Genomic DNA, 19,794 nt, shown 5'->3' on the forward strand with positions numbered 1-19,794 from the left:
TTATTTGTCTTATTTTCAGCCAGATTAATCCATTCTGTTTTGACAAGAAGACTGATGGGTAATTGATAACTGTGATAGACACAAACAGAAGAGTTGGATGCTGAATAATTCAGCACTTTTCAGTATCAATAAGAGAACAGGTTGAAGAATTTGTGTCTCTATTTACACTTAAACTAAACTAAGTCAGCCCAGACATTTATGCTGCCAGTCTATCAGAAAACCAAACAGTGTACATTCGGTTTCCACCCGACAAAATGTTTTATAAGCTTGTAACAATATGTGTGAAGCTGCCAGAATAATAAATAGGTACAGCAGCCCATGCATGCTAATGTTATGTTGTAAGCAGTTTTGTTGACAAGTGCTAATACTTCTTTCATACTATCATCAAAAGCAGCTAATACAACAGCCATTATTTGCTGGCTTTCCAAGCAAGACATGATGGATTGTGACCTTAATATGGGTTAGCCGAGTTTTGAAAGTTAAACAACTTGCAATAAATCATAGAATTATTACAATGCAGTTTAATTGGTTAAGGACTGTTTATTTCCTAAACAGGGTGAAAAATTTCTGTTTCGGCACTTTTAATTTGCAAAGTGCATTTTCATTATGAATGGCAGTTTAATATTCTGCTCTTTTGTCATGCAAAATATGCAACACACAGGCAATCTATTAATTGGACAAAAATGCATTGCAAGCGTAAATTATCCTTTATATCATCACTTGTGAGCTTTTACATCTATTAAATGTGTTAAATGGAACATAGTTAAAGACTGTACAACTTGCAGGCTCCTGAAATTTAAGGCAAGCTTCAAGATGATTTTAATGACCTTTATTTTTGGCAAAATAAAGTAATTAAGTAATTGTAAATATGAAGGGCAATTTAAAGAGTTACTACTTCCTTAAGGCATAGGTGCATATGTTTTATTGGTTCCGTAGTCTTAGGAAACAGACAATAGCACTGGTTCATATTGATATGTCTTGAGAAATGGAATCCACTCTGATGTATTTACTTCTTTCTTTGCTACAGTATAATTTCTAGAGCAGAAATTTCCATTGGCAAATGTGTAGAAAAAGGTGAGTAAGGCAATAGCAAATTGATATTGCGGCACAGCTCAGCGGAACTGAATAGCCGCTTCCATATGCTTTGGTTCAATGATGTGCCTTTGCATGGGGCTATTTAGAGCACAGAAACAGTAACAAAATACTTTGTATTAGGAATGTTGATATGACATATGCTCGATTTTAAGAATGCCAGATCTCTCAATGTGTTCCTGTAAGACTGCCTTAAAATGCATGCAGCCTATTCTTTGACACACAACCTGAGCCCATTTCTCATATTTATTGACACCTGGGCGGACCTTTGAAGAACTTAAGCTTCCACAGACTTCAGACATTTTCCATAGGCTGGCCGGGCTGAAGCAGGGATCCTTCTGTGCTGTCACTCCCAGGCTCCTTCCTAGATATCGATTGTCAGCAATACAAACTCAGAGTTCAAAGTATGCTTCAACGAGGTATTCCATTCATTCTTCCTAGAGTAAAAAAGTGTTAATGTGAGAATGTGCATTCTGTTGTTTTAAAAGAAAAACTGAAGAACAGTTTTTTCTAAGTCATTCACAAAAGTAATACATTAAAATAAACTGTGTAGAACTTAATTGATAAAGAAAAGGTAGAAACCAAAAATTGTGCAAATTAAGAAAAATTGTTCATCTTTATTTTGTTTTACAGTACCACAATAGTACTTCAGGTTCTTAGAAATTTCATTCCAAAAAAAGACAAATCTAGTTATAGAGCTTTAATCTTGCACTAATATTGGTTATTTCCCCTCCCATTTAAATGCCATGCTTACCTAAGCTATGCAGTTTCTCTGCATCAGAAAAAAGAGATGGGGAGAGGAAGATGGGAGGGGGAGTGAGTCAAGAAAAGACTGTTGCTATATTCTGTCGATTGTACTTTTTACTGTCATTCATGATGAAATGCTAAGGCAAGAATATACTGCCCAGTAAGTAATATGTAATTATTTTTGTCAGTTATCATTAAGTATCACAAAACACTGAATTTTAATAATGATTTAATGTTTTAACTTTATTTTCTGAGTTTTATAGATAAGAGAACTTTATCGGAGATATAGCCATTACTTAGAAAATATAGATGAATATAACCAAAATTCTTAACTTATGAAGCCAGTATGAAGTTGAATTGATTACACTACTTGCTGGGGCACTTTTCAAAGTCATAAATTAATAGACTAAATCTGTATCCTATGTAAAGATTAGAAGATTTCCTAAAAGCTCAGATAGATGAAACTGAAATTACGATGACCATAAACTTAATCATTTTGTTAATGATTTTTTCCAGTTATCACTTTCAACTAACTTTTCACTATATATTATGAAAAATTTCAAATGTACAGAAAAGTTGAAATGATTTTACAATACGTGCCCATTTACCCATCAATTTGATTCTGCCATTTTACTATACTTGCCTTTTCACATATCTATCCATCTGTCTATCTTTCTACACATCCATCAATCCATCTTATTTTTTGATGCACTTCAAAGTCTGTTGCAGCCATCACTACACTTCTCCCTAAATACTACAATGTGCATATCATTAACTAGAGTGCAAATTTTGTTTACTGTTCTTTTTTTCTTTTGAGAGTAAATTTGCACACAAGGTCATGCACAAATCTTAAGTGTAGCATTTGATGATTTTCAGCAAACTTTAGTGAGCTGCAAGCCATGTTGATGAACTCTATTAGGTGTTGACATGGAATGAGGTTCAGTGAATATAGAAGACTCAAAAACTCTTGTCTTCAGACTGCTTACCGTCACTAGGATGAGCTAATCCACAGGACCACTTCCTCCTTGGGACATTCACCTCTGCAGGTCTCAAGTTCACATAATAGGGCTCCATCAACAATTACTGTACTATCTGTTGTGTACCTATCAGGGGCAAAGCATTTGGGTAAGCGCTATGGAGAGCACAAAGGAGTCTTGAGGTACAAAGATCAAGATATGAAGTCCATCAAAGAGCATTTGGTAAAATTGTGTGCTACACACCTAACATGGAATAATACAAGATTACATATATGCAAAAGTCAGGTGAGTAAGAGATGTTCCAGGGAATTCAGAGGAAGGAGATAAGAGTGTCTTGGAGTGTTTGGGGAAGGCTTCTCCGACTCCATCTCTACAACAGCCATTTATCAGCAACCAGAGTGACAATTTAAAAAGTAGATCAGGTCTTACATTCAAGTCTTTAATCCATTTTTAATTACTTTTTGTATGTGGTATAGGATAATAATCTAGCTTCATTCTTTTGCATGTGGCTGTCCAGTTTTCCCAACATCATTTATTGAAGACACTTTCCTTTCTCCATTGTATGTTCTTGGCTCCTTTGTCAAAAATTAGCTGTCCATAGATATCTGGGTTTATTTCTGGGCTCTGAATTTTGTTCCATTCATCTGTATGTATTTTTTCTACCAGAGGGGAAGGGGATGGGGGCAAGGGCAAAAGGGGTAAAGGGGCACATGTGCATAGTGACAGATGGCACTAGACTTTTAGTGGTGAACATAATGAAGTCTATACAGAAGTTGAAATATAATGATGTACACCTGAAATTTTTATAATGTTATAAACCAATGTGACCTCAATAAAAAAATAAATCAAAGAAGTAAAACTAAAATCAGTTCCTATCATTCCCCTTGCTTAAAACCTCTCAATGACTTTCCAACTCAATTAGAAGAATTGCAAACTGCTATGAGGCCTGTGTGCTCTGACTTCCCTCCCACCTCTAACCCTATCTCTTCTCAGTCCCCATGTCCTCCTTGCTAACTTTCTTTTCCTCAAACACACCGGGCTTGCTCCCCTTTCCCTGGAACACTCCTCCCCCAACTCTTCGAACAGCTGATCCCTTCTCATCATTCAGGTCTCAGGCCAAACGTCCCCAACTGAAAGGTCTTCTCTGCTGAAAGAAAACCAGTCACATGCCTTGAACCACCTTGACCCAAATCAGAAGATATTTGATGAAGGATGGCTTGTTGCAGTATCATGGGAAATGAGTTGAGAGTTTGTGTGGAAGATTATTGGAGGAACATCTGAATGAAATTAACAATAAACAAGGAAAGGAGAGTCAAAAAAATTGAAAAGGAATTATAGGTAGGACTTGATGAACATAAATATGTGGATAGAAAGGCAAGAATCTAAGAGAATGCCAAGGTGCTCAAGCTTGGAAACTAAAAGGAATAGCAACTCTAGGGGAAGAGACTAATATTGATATCAGGCTCTTCTTGGAATATTTATCATACAACATTTGTATATGGGCAAGAGAGAAATGAAGGGCTCAGGAAATTTATTTTAGTACTTTGAACAAGCAAGAAGATTTTACAAGTCCACCTAAATTTTTTTTGCTATAATGAAAGTAGTAACATAAATGAGATGAGAAGAAAACACAAACTTTTCTTTCTCCTGAGTGACTATGTTAGTAGCTCTATTAGATATTATTTACAAGTCTGATGCAGTTATTTGACCATTTAAACCTGAATTTAGAAATGTATAAAAATAAGATTTACAATATTAAAATGTCAATGAGTATGGCAACAGCTGGTGATGGGTCAAAAGCATTTGAGATTGTATATATGAATGTCCTGAAGCTTTGCACTGTATGGGACCTTCAGAGTCTTTGATGACGTAGGTAACATCTATATTAGGTAGTACGTCTTTCAACCTTGAATCTTTTTTTTTCTTTTAATGATACAGCATATTTTCTTTAGTGTGTCCATCCCATCAGGAACATATTTTCAGGTTAGAAACTCCTGCAAGACTTTTCAGTATTTTTCAGTTTATGAAAGTATACCTATGGATTTTAAATACTGAACCCTTTTGTATCCTTTAACTTGGAATGGCTTTTGCATATATTATATAATTTTATCCTCACAATAATCTGCAAGCTAGACATTGCTCTTATATCCAGATGAAGAAACTGAGTCTCGGTGATTTTCTTTCTCGAAGTTCTTAGCTCAGCTTAATAGATAGTAGCTATTACTTTTGTTTCTTGAGAACTGAGACAAAGCATTATTGCTGCAGCAAATTATTGAAATCCTCCTGTTCCTCCACTTTCTCTTTACCACCCTACCCCTGCTGTAACCCCTCCTCCCACATTCAGTATTTCATCAGCCCTATAACCATGGTGAAAAATTATATTCAGTCTTGGGGCAAGTAAGGTACAGACATTTTGTTTTCAGATAGGTCCTTCAAAAACTGTTGCCAGCATGCTGATGTCTTCATAAAAATTAGGGATCCTTGAGGTGTCAAGCTGACTAATGCACAAACACTTGCAGGAGCTCAATATCATGGAATGAGAGACAAACTTAAATACTTGTCTTGTGTTTTCATAAGTGTGACCTACTCCCTTGAAAAGGTCATTTTGATCTCAAATTTCTATTACTGTTTATCATCCAAAAATATTGTTCAGTAATGCCTCATTGCTTTATAAGAGTTGTCCCAATATTTCTCAGGGAACCATGTCAATTTGAGTTATAGTACATGCTACTTAGATACAGTAGAAATGTTTCAACTGCTGAGACATTGGATCTTTTCAAAGCTGTTCTTAAATGCAATGAAAGAGAAGAATCATAGCATGCTAATTTGTAGATTCCCCATTCTTATGTTCCTTGTTCTAGCCTCTTCTGTGGTCTTAGGCAGAATCCTGTCATTATCAAAATCTCTATTGTGTCCCAAATCCCATTCTTCAGTATTGAAAATATAGAATTTTGAAAGTTAAAATAATATAATTTCTTATGCAGGATTTTAGTCCATATGAACCTTACCTACTACCTGTTAATATACGTTTTGAAAATTCTATCATACCTTGATCCCTAACTATGCAGAAGGGCAAATGAGTTTATCAGGATAAGAGAAAAAATCTTTTACTTTTTGTGAGTTAGGCAAGGATCACATCTAAGGGAAGAAATATATCTCTATGAATTTTTTTCATTGCAACTGTAGAAGCTTTCTCACATTTTTAGTAAATTGCAGTTCCATGACTCTCTTCCCCAAGGATAGAAAGAATGCACTTTATTTTTTGGCAAAATAAAAAAATACCCTGAGTTGGTAAAAATATCAATTACAAGAGTGTCTACCCTAAAAGTCACATTCATTTTGTTTGTTATTGCAAGTTATTAAAAGGCTTCCAGGCATGCATATAAAACTTGAAAAACAATGATTGAATCTATCATATTAAATTAAAATCTCTCCATAAAAAAGTAAACCCAAGTCGTTTATCAGTTAGGGAATGCCATGCTGCCCCAGAAGTCGATACAAATAAGACTTTATTAAAACATAACTAAAATGAAGCTCCACAAGAACCCTCCATGGGAATTGTTCTGCTTCGGATTCACATGTGGGGCATAAAAATATATTAGTTGACCCTAATTTTCTTAAAATTACAAGGCAGAAAAGAAAAACAAATTCCATGGCCAGCAACTGGAATTACACTCGAGAAAGAAAAATGACCTCGAAAAGTTGTATGTGAAACACAACCGCACCTCAAGTTAGACAAGTCCCTGCTTTCAAAGCACACAATCCATACTCTCTAATCTTAGTTTCTTTGATCATTTGTCTAATACTTAATGTATCTTCTTGAAGTCAACCCCTGCAATTCTGTGTAGCTGCCATGAGTTGGCAGTCTAGCTCATTTTCTTTTGTCTGTGCTTCTTTGGTACTTATATCATTAAATTTTCTGTTTATGATAGTTCTCTATTTTTTTCCCCTGAAGGAACTCACATTCTCACTTGCACAAAATTCAAAGGATGTGCTCAAATTTTGACTATCAGACTGTAGTACAGATAAAACGGGCTTCCAGATACACACAGCTCCCAGCATGTTGGCTGTACGTCTTCCCATCTCTAACCGGATAAATGAGTGTTATCACACCCCATCTGAAAGTTGATGTTCCACATTATCATGGTAAATGGCTAAAAATATTTCATGGAATGGATGTCTCAAATATATTATAGGAATTATCCATAATTGGACATTTATCTGGTCTCTAATATTTTCTTTAAACAATGTCATTATAAAAATTCTTAAGCTCAGGGCTAGCCCAGTGGTGTAGCGGTTAAGTTTGTGAGCTCTGCTCACCAAAAAAAAAAAAAAATTCTTAAGCTCTTTGAGCATCTATCCAGATATGCAATGATTGGAATATTAATATTTTTGATATATAAACCAAAACTACAGGCCAAAAATCAGCAACAGTTTTCAAAGAGTTGCATAGCAAAGCAGTTTTCCAGATAGATTTAAAAAAGTGTTCAATTATTACCTTCAGCCTTCCTGCTTGTAGATCCAGTAAACTACAGAAAGTGAAGTAATACAAATGGTTTTTCAGTTGTTTGATTAGCTTTTAAAAGAAATGGCCCTCCTAATAAACAGTATGCAGTCTTCTATACTGTGTCCCAAATGTGGAAGAGATGGAATTACTTCTGCAAACACAGAAAGGGGGTTCTGCATTTATGGTGACGAGTGTTTGAGGACACCCAGCTATGCTGCTCATGTAAACTTATTCTGGTATTTGGATGAGAAGTGGGCCTATATGGAACAATTTCATTCAGCACAAAGATGTACCTTGAGGCTCTACTGAGCCACATACAGCACAGATTAATGTTGTGACTTTCATATCTTAAAGAAACAAGAGCAACTATGAACCCAGACAACTCTCCAAGCAGTATCCTCATGTGGTGACTCCACAACTCAGGACACTCCATCTTTGACTCTACCGTCTCAGCATAAAGCCTCTTTTGTTGCCATGGTAATGAGATTCCACTGGAGGGTCTCCTCCCACAAGCAATTAAATGCTTTGACACATGGTAAATCTGTTCACGGTCCATAGGCCAGAACTTGTCACATGACTCCATCTAACTGAGAAGGGACATGTGGACTATTTAGCAAGCATGACTGTCACCATCATAGACTTTGTAACGTCACTTATCATCTAATTGTGTTTCCCTGAAGTAGCTGCCATTTCTAAAGATCTTTTTGTCCTTATTCATACATTTTTGCATCTGTAACTTTATTCTCCTCATTTGAATCTAATAGAACTGTTTACGTCACACACAGTTGGTTGATTATACACCTTTAGGACTTTGTACACTGAAGGTATTCAATAAATGTATGTATAAAATTTGACTATTATAGTGCATGTATGTCAAGGCTATTGCCAAAGAAAAATTTAGACAGAGGAAAGCCTCACTCTCTCAGGAAAGACAGTTGGGTCTAATACAATAATCACAGTAGCACAAAGTGGGGAGTGAGGCCAGAGTGGGGTAAGGGGCAAGGCAAAGTGCGGTCCTGCCTCAGAGACAAAGGGAGGTCCAGGGCCTCCCTGGGAGATCACGGGCAAGGAGCTGCCTCTTGAAAGGAGGGAGTGGGACTAGGGAGATCCCTGGAAAGGGAGATTTAGGCAGCAGCAGAACCCAAATGAGGGCCCACAAAGAGGCACAGTCCACTCAAAGTCCATCTTTGGACACCCAGGGTCCCAAGCTAACATGTTGACTGTTTGCCCTTATCCATTGTTAGTTCTTACTTTTGCTTTTTGCTTTGTAACAATTCTCTAAGAACACAGTAAATTACTCACTCCTATATAGTCAATATAAGTAATCCTTAGCAATTATCGCAAACATTGATAGTCATCACTTCATGGTTCAGTTGCCCTTCTCTAGTCCACGTTAATTGAGGTAGGGAACCATGGAGCCTTTGCTGGTAGAGAAAGAATTTAATGCTATTTAAAGAAAATAAAAATATCCCCTTCTGACAGAAATTTGCATTCTGATAATATTTTATTTGTATCTTTTTTTAATGTCATGACAAGAAATGGATTTGATTTTGAAGAGGAATCATTTTGAATAATTAACCATGAATTACCCTAATTAGCAGAAAATAATTATAGGTTGGCCATAAGCTCTTTTGAATGCAAAGGGTAGAGTAAAAGACTATTGGAAAAATAATACCACCTGATAGATGTTGCGATGAATCCAAAGGAGGGCTTTTCTTTGAATCAATCTTCAACTAAGGCATTTAAATGCCTCCCATTAGAAAACATTCATATTTCTGCAAGACAAAAATTATTAGCAAGCGTATGTTGTTGGTTAGAGAATCTTTAGTGTGATAATTAAAGAAGATGTCTTTAATGCTTCCTAAAAAAGAAAATATTGTTGCACTTGTTCTTTTCTTAACACTTTCTGGATCAGACGAGCCACATTAGATAGACTCAGCATATTCGTACGCTGTAGGACTGCTTACAAAACTGTGTGTGGAGTTTAACATATTCATTTTACTCAGAAATGTTTGTCAAATGACTGACGTACTGAGTTGCACTTGTGGCTCCTGTCTCCTGAGCATAGCTGGCAGGGGCAGGACATGTGGCAAACTGATGAGAAGAAGTAACAGACAGATTCCATTTGGAATCAGTTTCCGTAAAGACCATCAATAGGACCTAAATGAGAACCCACAAAGGGGCACAGTCCACTCAAATTACATTTTTGAGCTAAAGAGAGCCCAGATGTGGGACCCAGGGAGAGGTGTGCTCCAGATATGACACCGCAGCTAACTAGCTAGTCCACCACTAACTCCGACTTGAACAAGTCTCATAGTACCTCTTTACCTGTTTATTATTAATATCATCTGTCTCCCAGGATTGTAACATGGTGAAAATGAAATGTAAAATTAACTTTTCAAAGTTAAAAGCAACAACAACAATAAAAAAAGATATAGTATTATTTGGTCAAAATGTAATTTTAACATATTTGATTTTTACCAATAAAAGCACATTGACACTGTTAGAAAAGAGGAGTTTCTGGTGTATGGTTGAAAAAAGCATAGTTTATTTTCATACGAACATAATATAGAAAAATTTTAAAAATGCTTTATTGCATTAAGGCATGTTTTTTTATGACTGTTGAGAACTAATTATGAAAAAGTGCATCTTTGCAAAGAAATACATAGTGGCATTCCAACCATTGGTCACAAATGGTCGCTTGGCACATTTCATTGTGCTTTTCCAAGTTAGGTTCCAATTTAGAGAATAACATTCTTGCTACTTAAATCTTTGCTTTATTCCGTGTCACTCCCCTGCCACCATCTAGAAAGTTGCTATTCTTGGTTATTCAAAATAATAAGTAGGGCTGAGGTTTATGCATTGAATAAATAACTGGTCCTACCTGCTCAAAAAAATCACAGCACCTCTCCATCCTGTCAGCATATGTCCTCTCCTCTCTTCTTTTCTTCTCTTCTTCCCTGAAATATTAAATGAAACATTGTCTTCAGTGAATCACCTCTAAAATATATGTTGGTTGGTTAGGGGCTGAGTGGTTAAGTTCGCACTCTCTGCAAACAGATTTCACCCGTTCAAATCCTGGGCACGGACATGGCACTGCTCATCAGGCCATGCTGAGGCGGCATCCCACATGCCACAACTAGAAGGACCCACAACTAAGAATATACAACTTTGTACTGGGGGCTTCGGGGAGAAAAAGGAAAAATAAAATCTTTTAAAATATATATATATGTGTGTGGGTTGCTTGAGAGAAGAGCGAAAGGCCCAAGAATCTCCTTCAGTCTTCTCCCAGGGGTTGTTGGCATGGATTCTTTTATCCGATTAGCTGAAACAGTTGTCTTTGCAGTGTAGGCCAGTTGTCCTTGTTTGACTAGGATTTCAGGAGAATCTGTGTTGTTGTTGTGATAGGTGACTTTTAACATTCCTTTCACCCTAAAATTACCTAAAAATTACCTAAAAGTAGTCCTGTGTAGCCCTGGGGGTAGCTTGATAGAAAAAGGAAGGGAGATTACTAAATGGAAGTGAAGAGGTGAGATCATTAAGGAGAATTACACACTTCAGTTTTTGTTTTGTTTTGTTTTGTGTTTTGTGAGGAAGATTAGCCCCGGGCTAACATCTGTTGCCAGTCCTCCTCTTTTTTTGCTTGAGGAAGATTAGCCCTGAGCTAACATCTGTGCCAAACTTCTGCTAACGTCTGTGCCAGTCTTCCTCTACTTTGTATGTGGGATGCTGCCACAGCATGGCTGATGAGTGGAGTAGGTCTGCACCTGGGAACTGAACCCGAAAACCCCAGACTACCCAAGTGGAGTGATGGGAACTTTAACCACTCAGCCACGGGGCAGGCCTCCCACACTTCAGTTTTGCCTGGAACTGGTAGGCAAAAGCAGCAAGGGTGAGAAAAATGGACCCTGATACAATATCTAACAAGCCCCGTGCATCCTAACTTCCCAACCCTTACATCTATTATTTCTGAGCAGAGGAAGTAGGTTTCACCAAAAATAGACAGGGTTCTTTGGGGAGAAGGTGAAAGAAAGGAGACAGTGTTCCTTCAGTGATAGAAGGAACTGAACCAAAGAATAAGAAGATTTGGGGCCAGCCCCATAGCTGAGTGGTTAAAGTTCCACGTGCTCCACTCTGGCAGCCCAGGTTCGTGGGTTCCAGTCCAGTAGGCATGGACCTACTCCACTCATCAGCCATGCTGTGGAGGCATCCCACATACAAAATAGAGGAAGACTGACACAGATGTTAGCTCAGGGCAAATCTTCCTCACCAAAAGAAAAAGAGGGGGGACCGGCCCAATGGCATAGTGGTTAAGATCACCTGCTCCACTTCAGCAGCCCAGGATTTGTGGGTTCAGATACCAGGCACCAACCTACACAATGCTCATCAGACCATGCTATGGCAGTGTCCCACATATAAAAAAAAATAGAGGAAGATTGGCACAGATGTTTGCTGAGGGACAATCTTCCTCAAGCAAAAAGAGAAAGATTGGCAACAGATGTTAGCTTAGGGCTGATCTTCCTCACCAAGAAAAGAAAGAAAAAAAAGATGGATGCCTCATTTCCTAGGGACCACTTAGATTTTTCTTGAAATGGTAAAAGCTCAGGCAGTCAAGGAACTGAGCTCAGGCCTCTTGGTGCCAGAATGGACTGGTGGCTAAAGAATGAGCAGAGGCTGTAATGTTCTCTCCTTTCCTTGTCCACTGGGCCTTACTCCCTGATTTTCAGGAACCTCCTCTCTTAGAATGTGCCTTCATGTGGCCTCGTGGGGACTCTGGCTCAGGAGAGCCAATCTTGCATTTGCCTTGACTGAGAGCCTCTTACCTCAGACATAGCTTAGGTCCCTCATGCACATATTGGCCATGTCTGATTTCACAGAAGTAATCCTTACAGGCACGGTTTGGTGAGACTTTTAGTCCATCGGTAAGGACATAGAAATGCACACCATTCACTTATAGTCAGTAAACATTTTGTGGATTGGATGGGAATGTCTTGTCATGTGGCAATTCCTAGGGGAGACCAGGGAAGGGGGCAGACTCCTGGTGCCGGTCACTAGAAGCAGAAGTTACTCTAACCTTGAGCTCCTTCTGGAATCCTGGCAGGCTCCACTCCTGGGGCCACGAGGGTGGCACCCTCAGGGTCGCAATGGATACTCTGTGGAGGGATTAAGCATTATCAGCAAGCTCTCCTGATGGGATTGAAACCCAACACTTGTTTCTCTTGTAAGAGAGAAAATGAATGATAAGAATTCTAATAACCTGGCTTTATTTTTTTTTTAATTACAAAATCAGTGAAATGATAAAATTTGAAGGGGTATGTAAAACCTCACACAAAGGGATCATTGGTTAGTGAAGACTCTGAAATGTAGATCATCCTAATGCATGTTTGTTTCCAGGTAGAAGAGTCTGTTTTAATATTTAAAATAGGTTAATATTAATAGTTTTCATTCCCATTTAAAATAGGCCTAAGACTTTGAGTATAGTTTATCCTCTTAAATTGGCTCACCATGTACCGAAAATAGGTAAAAGAATCAGATAAAATTATTTATCACAAATTACTTTTTTAGGGGAATTTAAAAAATGGCTTTATTGAAATATGATTGACAATAAACTACACTAAAGAGTACAAATTAATAAGTTTTGATGTAATACGTATACCTTTAAACCATCTCCAGAATCAAGGTAATGAACATTTCCATCATCCCTCAAATTTCCTCATGGCCCTTGGTAATGTCCCCCACCCAAACCTCCCCCATTCCCAAGCAACCACAGATCAGCTTTTGGTCACTATAGATTAGTTTGCATTTTCTAGAGTTTTATATAAATGGAAGCATATAGTACATACCCTTTTTGTCTGGTTTCTTTCACTCAGTGTAATTATTTTCAGATTCATCCATGTTGTTGCATGTATCAATAATATGTTCATTTTTATTGCTTTGTTTATTTATTGTTTATCCATTCATCTGTTGATAGACATTGGGGTTGTTTCCAGTTTTTGACAATTACAAATAAAGCCACTATGAACATTTATGTGAAAGTACAAATTCTTAATTAATGAAATCTGAATCAAGATTCACAGATTTGGTTTAGTTGTCTTTTCTTATGTAAGCTTGCTATATTTAAATACTATCAATAGGGTACATATTTTTGTAATCTATTCATATAGCTTATGATTTTTTAAAAGAAAACATTTTTCTTCTTTATAGCTCATGATCTTAGCAAGGTAATATTTGTAATCTATTTCAGATATATCATTACTAAAAATTGTTTTGCCTTAGGTTAATTGCATTCAACTAAAGAGCTATTTATAGAGTACTCAGTATGTGTAAAGCTTAGTGATAGCTAGTGCAAAAACACAAAGATGAAAAGAAAAAAAACCACAAAGATGGATGGGAGATAAATATGTAATATGAACCCAAAGTTGAATAAAGTAAATTTCATAAAAACAAAAAAAACTCTATGGGTTAAGAGCACAGGAATAATATCCAGTTGGAAAATAAGAAATAAATTGATTGAGAACAAGTAATTTAACGGAGACCTTGAAGCATGGGTAGGATTTTAGCAGGTGATGTTGGGAAGAAGTATGCAGAGGGGAGGGAGGAACATAAATTAGAACTTAGAAGCAAGATACATGGGGTTAATTCTTGGACGAAGCACTCCAATTTAATCATAGCACAGGATCAACTCTGTGGTGTGTTGGCAATCTCCCATGTCCTCAGACCTCTTCTGGAATGTTTGATTCTGCAGTTTGGTTTAGTTCAACAGCCGTTCCTTGAATGCCCGCTAAGTGACAAGCACAGCGCCAAAGTAAGGGAATAAAAGATGAAAAGGTACACACTCTCTTTGCCCTCAGCTCACTTACAGTGGGACAAATCCTTTCAAGTATTATGGTTACTAGATATACGCTTGGAATGCTGTTGGATGGGAGAGGAGACTCTAACCCAGCCTGTGGAGTCAGACAAGGCTTTCCAAAAGAAGACAGTCAGAACTCAGTCTAGATGGACGAGTGGGAGTTAGATAAAAAACAGAAGCAAAAGTTTTCAAGGCATGGGGTTGGGGGAGAGCACGAACAAAAGCAAAAGTTGTGAAACAGCATTTGAGTTTGGTTAAATATAGATAGTTGAGGACTCCAGGAGCATTCATTTGAGTAGTTTCTAAAGGGTGTCATTACTGCTCCAATCCTTTTGTTTTTTGTATGTTTGTCTGGTTTTGATGTGATACCGAGATGGAAATGTAGTTCTATGATTTTCAGTGTAGGTCCACACCCTTCACCTAAAGACCTTGGCGTTACTAATGGTGTTCCATTCCCAGAATACCTACATATCCATGTTATATTGTCATTATACCACATGATGACTTTGTAACCAAACATCGCATATATTCAATGTTCTCTGAACTTCATTACCTTGACTCAATGAGGTGCATGATTATATATTATTGGACAATATACCCAAGAGTTATAAGACAGCCTGACAAGGAGATGTTTGCTGAATTCCCACCCTCTTGTTTTGATAAGAAAAACTACTGCTTTATAAGTGATTATGATTACAATTCACACAACTCTTTTAGTATCATGTGCTTCCAGTCCCATACATGTTCTTGTGTTCTCAGTACCAACACCTTAAATCTCCATAATAAATTTGTTTATCCCCCCTTTTAAAAATAAAACACTGATATCTGAATATATGAAGAGCAGAAGTGTTCTTCCTAGACTATAGCTCTATCTTCTCTACCCTAGCCTAATAATTCTCTATCTTTGAAATAAGTTTTAAGAAAGTAAATTTAAGTCGATTGCCATTTTAAAATATAGGCTTGTCTACAGTGTGGGTGTGTATAACTAAATATGCTGTTCAGTGGGCTAGCAGTTCAGCCCATGACAGTCCTGGGTATGTAAATAGCGTATGTGACATCAAAGTTTTATTCACTGCTCAGTTTCATGGCAACTGTGGATCACTGTGAAAGCTCAGTCTGCGTGACCTCTCATTGGTGGAGCTCTGCTCAGCTATAATGGAAGCCCCTCTGTGCAAAAGACGTGAAATCATGCTCCACTGAGAATGTACATTTGTAAGAGTGAAGCCCTTTATTTTCTTGCTAAGTTCTTTGATTATGCTATTTATTTCAATTTTAAGGCAATAAAAAATGACAAAGTCATTTGAAACTGTCTATACACACCAAATAAAATTAAAAATTAAAAAATGTGAATAATTTGTTTGAAATGTTTCCATCAGTTATCTAGATATTTGAACTCCGAAATGGTTGAATAATTGCCTCATATTCTACTCCTACATGTATATACAGCAAAAGGAGAAAAAAATCCTTGAAATGTTCATATTTTCTTCTATGTCAACATTAATATGTCATAATATTTTTTGTTTTCTGGGACTCATTTCCAGTTGATGCACAATTTTAAAGTGAAGATAATCACAATAATTAAGGAGTAAATGTGTAAATGAGGGCCTGATTTGAGTTATTTAATTAACATAGATTCATGGAAATTTGGCAAGTGGAGGATTAAAATGTAGATTTTAATCTAATCTATTTCTGTACTTGTCACTTCTCCTAAACTATCACCAAAGAAAGGGCGGTAGTAGAGAATTAGAAATGTGCAAAAAGTGGGCTGGCCCCGTGGCCGAGTGGTTATGTTCGCGCGCTCCGCTGCAGGCGGCCCAGTGCTTCGTTGGTTCAAATCCTGGGCGCGGACATGGCACTGCTCATCAAACCACGCTGAGGCAGCGTCCCACATGCCACAACTAGAAGGACCCACAACGAAGAATATACAACTATGTACTGGGGGGCTTTTGGGAGAAAAAGGAAAAAAATTTGAAAAATCTTTAAAAAAACAAAATGTGCAAAAAAACCCAGCAAGCTATTTCCTCTTCCCTCGTGGCTGTCTAGCCTAATACTCCTCCACAGGGAAGTTCTTAGAGGAAATTTGTGTGAATCTTTTCTCTAAGTGGAAGAGAGGAGCTGGACAAAAAGGGCTCACCCTCCAAATACAGCCCCATTGGTGTTGACGCTAATCTGCTCTGGACTGGTTCTCTAGTGTGAATAGGAGCCTGGCAGGCCTGAGAGTCCTCCAGCACCAGCACCAGGCAGTCACTGCTTTTTATCTCCTCTTACCACAATGAATAGCTTTATTCTTCCTGACCAGTGTTAAAAGCCAAATAAAAAAGCCTAGATGGCAGCAACTAAATGTATCTTCTACTCCAGCTGAATGGAACCCGCTCCTACCAGCGTTCCCCGCAGCTTGTCGTTCACATATGTTCCTCCTCTATTCCTACTGCTGCCACTACCCTTTTCATCCTGAGTCTCAGACTAAATTTCCAGATTCAGGCCTAAACCACTTCACTTTACTTCCAGAGTGACCTTCCTTAAACATGGCTTCTATTACATTCTTACCCTACTCTTTGTTCCCTACAGTTAGAGAGAACCAATACCTACTTAGGGTCAAATGAACCAGCTGATCTGTATTCCAAACCCACAGAATAATGTTAAGGTGATGTCTTGGGGGTGCTGGACCAGCCTCAAGAAAGAAGGTTGGGAGAGCAACTTACGGATGGGATGAACCCACTTGTCTTCCCTCAATACACCAAAATCACAACAGAGGAGCCCAGTATGGGGTCAGGAGGAGGCAGTGAGGTAATCAATGCTGGTTTGGAGATTGAATCTCAAGTGCCAGAAGTTCATCTTGATGGAGGTAAATATGGATTTGGAGCTTCTGAGGGAGGTCTAGGTTCTGAGAGTTGTCAGGGATGCCTAGGGGTTTAGTTGACCCAAGGTGATGAGATGGCCAAAGAGGGGTTTGTAGAGCTCAGAGAAGGGGGCTAGAGATAGGTGGGGCGGGGTGTGGGGATTGATCAGACAGGGAGGAGGACAGCCAAGAGAGAAGAGTGCAAAGAAGCAAGGAGGAGAGACTTTCATGAAAGAACGAGCGTTCATCTGTTCAAACGCCAGAGAGACTGAATCAGACGAGGACTAAAAAGTGTTCATTGAGCTGGGCCAGGGAGATTACTGTGACCACAAGAAAATGAATTCAGCAGTGAGGCCTGCCCTTTTCAAGAAGCTGCTTGAAGAAGAAAAGAATTCAAGGCAGTAAGTAACAGGAGATAAGGCAGAGACCCATAAAAGATAACTAATAAAGCAATAATCAGAATGACATAATCAAATGGCTTTTAGGAAGATTAATCAGGGAAAACGAGAAGAGAGAAATACACATAGCAAGTAGACTACTTAGGCAAATGAAATTAGCAATAATAAAAATAGAAGGGATTTTAAGTCCTAAATCTTTCTTTCCATCTTCATCTCATATTTAGCCTACGCTCTTTGTCAATATTTCAGCTTATCAATTTTTAAAATGGTTTGACTCTCCACAACCCCCACACTAAGTCTAGGGTCGAATCTTCTCCGTTCTATGCTGCCTTCGGAACCCCTTTTCTCCATTCCCCCAGCAATGGTGTTTCCTTCACCCTCATCTGCTGCCTCTGTCAGTCTCTCCTCTGGCCTGTGTAAAATGTGCCTGCAGGGTGAACATTTCTGCCTCATGCACACTAGGTCTGGCTTCTACCACTTTTATTAGCTTCTGCTCTCCTTTAGTTGTAAATTCAGATCTCCACTCTGCCCTTATCTCTTCTTGATTGCCGTTTTTGATCCTTCTTTTCCATTTCCTTCACTCCCGTTCCATCTTGCTCTCTGATTCCTTGAATATTTGTCACCTGATGCTGTCTGCAACTTGAAAAGTCACCTTTCTGAAGCTCTCGCTTCTCTTGTTCTTTGAAATTGTTTGTCTGTTGTATTTCATTAATGAATTCCTCAATAGAAAAAGAGAAGCAAGTTAATGTCACTTGAACATTTCGATTTAGATTACCTTTCTCTTGACCAAATATAGTATTTCATGCATTTAATTTAAAATGTTCTAATGATTTTTCTTTGTGAAAACTCAGACAAGGCTCTCACATAAACATAGGGAAAGAGTTTAACTAGAGGTTATTATTTGAAGGATGTCCTAAAGCTCAGTAGCTTGTTATAGTTGCTTATCTACTGTTATCTTTCAATTGAATTGAGGCATTTTTACTCCTAGAATGCTAAAATAATTCTTTAAGCCTCCAAAAGCCATTAGGACATCATCTAGTGTTATGTTTGCAAAGGTGAGTAGGAAGAAATAAGGTTTGATTAAGGCAGGAGTGAAGATGGCCAGGGACCAGGAGAATCTCTTAGAGTGCAGGCTCTGGGGTCACTAGACTGGAGGGCTCCGGGCAGCTAAGCTCAGCAGGAGTGTCTAATTAGGGGAAAAGGCTGGAGGGTGGAGAGAGTGATGCTAATCAGGAAAGGATGGTGAAGTGAGACAAGGCCAAAATGAAAATGAACTCTGTTACCATAGGTTTTCCTCAATGAATAAGAGTCTATTTTGAAGGGTTTCCTTTTTCTTATCTTCTTTTTTGAGGGTTTAATTTCCATTTCTTTTCAAATATGTCCCCAATTTCTTAATAAGAGAAGCAAAGTACTAACCTTTATAGGGCCACTCTTTCCCATGCATCACATTACTTGCAGGGAAAACTATAGGAGACATAGTTTGTTTGTTTCTCATTCATTCACTTATGCATATACTCATTCGTTCATTAAAAATATTCATTGAGGGTGGGATATGTGCTAGGTACTTTGGCACTTTGTATAGAATGATAAACAAGACAGACACAGTTTGTCTTCCTCTTGGAGTCTAATGTAGCATGTGTAGACAAGCAGAAAGGCATTTACAGTCCAGCACGATCAGTGCTATGATCAGAGAAGCACAGGTGCTGTTCGAACCACAGAGGAAGGAAACACAATCCAGCTTGGGAGCAATAGCAAAGACTTCACAGCAGGAATGACATTTTAGAATTAAAAGGATAGGAGTTGGCCAGGCAAAACTGAAGTGAGGGGCAGGGAGGTGAAGGCAGAGAAGCAAAATAATATTACAAACTGGAAAACAGCACCTATATCACTCAAGGTGAGAAAGAACGTTGTACTTTCGCATATGTGAACAAAGTTGTCTATGGTTGGAAAGCGGAGTTGAAGGGTTTAGAAGGTAAACGATGAATCTGGGTCCTAATCATAAAGGACTTTTGTGTGCTGTGCAAAGAATTTACATTTATCCTGTGGACTATGAGAGAATGGTTGAAAGGTTTTAGATAAGGAAATGACTTAACCAGATTTGCTTTGTAGAGTTGCTTCCAGCTGAAAAGTAGAGATGGGATTAGAGAGGGTGGGCAAGATAGGACATTGCAATACCAACTTGCAAGTCATTATTGCTGTGATTTTAGCCAGATATAATGGTGGTCAAAATTAAGTTAGCAGCAGAGGAGATTAATTCAAAAGATATTAAGTGAATAAAATGGGACTTGGTTTATCAGACAAAAGAGAAAGAAAAATCATGATGTCCAAACATCTCATTTGGCCACTGGATAAATGGTGCTGTCATTCATTGAGATAGAGAACAC

General features: G+C 38.1%; 1 protein-coding gene and 1 long non-coding RNA gene across 44 annotated transcripts in view; one reads left to right on the top strand and one right to left on the bottom strand.

Moving 5' to 3' along the window:
* Positions 1 to 19,794, top strand: part of KIAA0825 — a 372,314-nt gene that overhangs the window by 296,339 nt on the left and 56,181 nt on the right. Inside the window, exon 26 of one of the 43 annotated variants that reach the window (XR_011425679.1) lies at positions 7,678 to 8,177. The exons of 41 other annotated variants lie outside the window; for them this stretch is intronic. Coding sequence is in view for 1 of the 2 variants with exons in the window: in XM_070234527.1 (XP_070090628.1) it covers positions 7,678 to 7,762 (85 nt within the window). In the remaining variant the exon portion in view is untranslated. Of the gene's footprint in view, positions 1 to 7,677; positions 9,835 to 19,794 lie in introns of those variants that run through there. One more of the 43 variants, XM_070234527.1, reaches the window with a different exon arrangement.
* Positions 1,406 to 9,102, bottom strand: LOC138917506 (uncharacterized). Its single transcript, XR_011425687.1, has 3 exons — positions 9,002 to 9,102; positions 2,826 to 2,942; positions 1,406 to 1,529 (listed from the first exon to the last, which is right to left on the bottom strand). It is a non-coding gene; the product is annotated as an uncharacterized lncRNA (long non-coding RNA).

Source organism: Equus caballus, chromosome 14, assembly GCF_041296265.1.
Source record: "Equus caballus isolate H_3958 breed thoroughbred chromosome 14, TB-T2T, whole genome shotgun sequence".
Taxonomy (NCBI): Eukaryota; Metazoa; Chordata; class Mammalia; order Perissodactyla; family Equidae; genus Equus; species Equus caballus.